General features: G+C 28.4%; 1 protein-coding gene across 1 annotated transcript in view; it reads left to right on the top strand.

Moving 5' to 3' along the window:
* The window catches only part of LOC106688613 (bifunctional purine biosynthesis protein ATIC), a 16622-nt gene extending 13709 nt beyond the window's left edge, over positions 1-2913 (top strand). Inside the window, exons 10-13 of the mRNA XM_014433157.3 lie at positions 35-201; positions 873-976; positions 1222-1382; positions 2743-2913. Coding sequence (XP_014288643.1) covers positions 35-201; positions 873-976; positions 1222-1382; positions 2743-2862 — 552 coding nt within the window. The 3' untranslated portion in view covers positions 2863-2913. The remainder of the gene's footprint in view (positions 1-34; positions 202-872; positions 977-1221; positions 1383-2742) is intronic.
* Positions 2914-3290: the final 377 nt, after the last annotated feature.

The raw sequence follows: 3290 nt of genomic DNA, 5'->3' as shown, positions 1-3290 counted from the left end.
CATTGTATTATAAAGATTTACAATTCATTTTTAGCTTCCTGAAAGTGCTGTACGTGATCTTATAGTAGCAACAATAGCTCTGAAATATACTCAAAGTAATTCAGTGGCGTATGCACGTGATGGACAAATAATTGGGATAGGAGCTGGACAGCAAAGTAGGATCCACTGCACAAGACTGGCTGGTGACAAGGCAGATAATTGGTAAAACAAATGTAATATTCATAATATATGCTTAAACATGCTATTTATTTTCTTGGAAACAAAATGCACTGGATGACATAAATTGACCTATCCTAAACCTTTATGGTGGGGGAGAAATGTATAATTCATTAATTTAAATCATTAATATACTCATCAGAACCATTTAAACTCTACTTCGATGATACTGGAGCTTTTTCTGGCTTTATAAAATGTGTTATTTTTGTATTGGACATCGACTTTTTAAAGTTTTAGATTGTACTGAACTTTACACAGGGAGAATGGTTGAGTGGACAAAGGATAAGCTATGGAAAAATGATAAGTGTGTTATTCTTTGTCAACTGTATTTAATAAAATTCTACAATTATATTATATACTTGTAATATACTTTATACAATAAGATTCATAATTACTATTAAGCCATCTGTCGTATATTTGTACTATTGCGGCTACTGTAACCATTTTTTTCATCCCTATATTAACTTACTTTTTATACTGTAGCTTTTAAAGAAAATGTATTTAAAAAAAAAAATATTCCTTTTAAATGAACTGCTTTATCTTATCGTAACGCTTTGCATAAGGCATGGGTATACATACCCTCTTGTAGAATTTTTATAAATTCGTTGTTGTCATGAATTTTTTTTTTGTGCATATTAATTTCTTTTCTTTTATAGGTGGCTGAGGCAACACCCTCGTGTCATTGGCATGAAATTTAAGAAGGGAATTACAAGAGCTGAAATATCAAATGCTATTGATAACTACGTTAATGGTTCCTTAGGTAAAATCTTTTAAAAGGTTTAAGTGTACATCTTACAATAATTAGTAGTAAAATATTAAAGGTAGCTTAGCTTAGATTTTAAATAAAGGATTATATGGACATCAAGTTCCAATCCTGAAAATAATATTTTCAGGATTGAAACATTGATCTATTGAAACAGGATTGAATATTCATCTATTGAAAAATATAGATTTAAATTTTTAAGCTAGTTGAGAATTAGTATCTAATCATAAATTATGTTTCAGGTAAAGATATGGATTTGAAAACATGGGAAACTAAGTACGAAGAAGTACCACCTCTTTTGACTGAAGAAGACAAACAGGATTGGCTTTCCAAACTCAGTGGTGTTAGCTTGTCCTCAGATGCATTTTTCCCATTCAGTGACAATATAAATAGAGCACATATGGTAAGATTGGTGTATTACGTTTATTTAAGCTTTCTGTATATAAATCATTTCCTGAATATTTTATTTTTAACTGAAAAAGAACTTTTTCAATATTACTTTAAATACTAGATTGTTTTGTGGTCCTAATGTTTCCCCCGTATTAATTCTGTCCTTTTTTGGAACTAATTATTCAGTCTTTTAAACTTTTCCATCACTGTCAATGTTAGTTACCTAACCTATGATATATCCTAAGAAAAAAGAAAGAAGTTGTTCCTCCCCAATTTTTAATCATTTAAATGACACTAGTTATAATCTTGGATGACATGAATCCAGATTTTCACTATCTAAATGTTGATCACTTGTTACCACAATTATTGTGGTGATAATTGCCTTTATCCACTCAACATTTTTTAGTTGATCTTTTTTCTGCTAAAGCCGAACTCAGACTTGGATATTTTGATACATGTTCACAATTATTCGGGGGTGCGGTCCAAAAGGAACAAGGTTAGGAATAGTTATCAAGTATTTATTTGTTGACGTTTCGCCCACACTTTACTGGGCTTCATCAGAGCTAAAAAAAAAATTGAAACAGCTAAAAATATGTTGAGAATGTAAGATAATAATGACATTAAAATAAACTAAGGTGGGGTTAAAAATTATGTAAATATAAGTGAATAATTGTAAAAATAAATAAAATAAGATGTACAACAAAAAAGTATATATAAAATCGAAATAACGGTATTAGATCTCAAATGAACAGGAGAGGTAATAGCACGTAAAAATAGAAAAGTAGATATAAGAGAAATAAAAAAAAAAATGTACACACTAAGTAACGGAAAACTAAGGAAATAAAATGAGAATAAATAAAGGTCAAGAAAGAATAAATTAATAAAATATAAAAATAATAGTAAATAAATAAAGAGCAAATCAGAACCACTCACCTGCCATGCTAAGAATCTATTAACAAACGCCTGAGGGGAAGTAGGATAGAATTAGAGTGGGAGGATATAATTAAAACTTTTACATACAAGTGAAATACAAGAAAAGATATTAGAATTTTTATATTTAATATTAATCCATAATTGTTATATATTGTTCATTTTTCATTTATACTTACATAATTTTTAACCCTACTTTAGTTTTCTTTATTGTAATCTTATTATCTCACTTTGTCTACATATTTTTAGTTGTTTAGTATCATTTTTAGCCCTGATGAAGCCCTCCAAAGTAGGACAAAATGTCGGCAAAGAAATAGTTGATAACTACTTTTTTTTGTACCTTTTAGACCGCAAAACCAACTGCCTCCTTCATATCTTTTTATTCTTGTTTCCTATCTATTATTTTTGAAATACAGTTTAATGTTAATTTATTTAATTTGCAGAGTGGTGTCAGTTACATAGGCAGCCCTTCTGGTTCGACTAATGATGCTGAAGTGATTGAAGCGTGCAACAAGCACAATATTGTCTTGGCACACACAAATCTTCGTTTATTCCACCACTGATTAAGGTGTATTATATCAACTCCTTAAATAAAGTTATTAACTATAATTGTACATTTTGTGTGATCCTGGGGGTGATGTGTGGTATCTTAAAAGTTGATTACTTTATCAATAGTAATCCAGATTTCTTTTTTTTAATTTGAGGATGAATGTTATCCTATATTATGTTATACTGCTTCAAATCAGTATGATTTAAAATCAAAATATATTATATCAAATATTTATTCATGTATATTGTTTCATATTATATAATCATATTTTTATATTGTTAAAAATAAATTTTATAAATTTATTATTACTGTTTTCTGAGATTTACGATTTTACTATTTCTGTTGTCAATTGATATTTTTGTAATGAGAAAAATAGAAATTATATTAAAACTGCTATTGTCCTTTAATTGATCTAAAAAGATGTTTATCAGCATAGTCTTA

The sequence above is a fragment of the Halyomorpha halys genome, unplaced genomic scaffold (genome assembly GCF_000696795.3).
Source record: "Halyomorpha halys isolate HHAL.00 unplaced genomic scaffold, Hhal_1.1 Scaffold1164.1, whole genome shotgun sequence".
In the NCBI taxonomy this organism is placed as follows: domain Eukaryota; kingdom Metazoa; phylum Arthropoda; class Insecta; order Hemiptera; family Pentatomidae; genus Halyomorpha; species Halyomorpha halys.
Note: the sequence above shows the minus strand (reverse complement) of the source record. Positions and strands in the feature narration are given on the sequence as shown.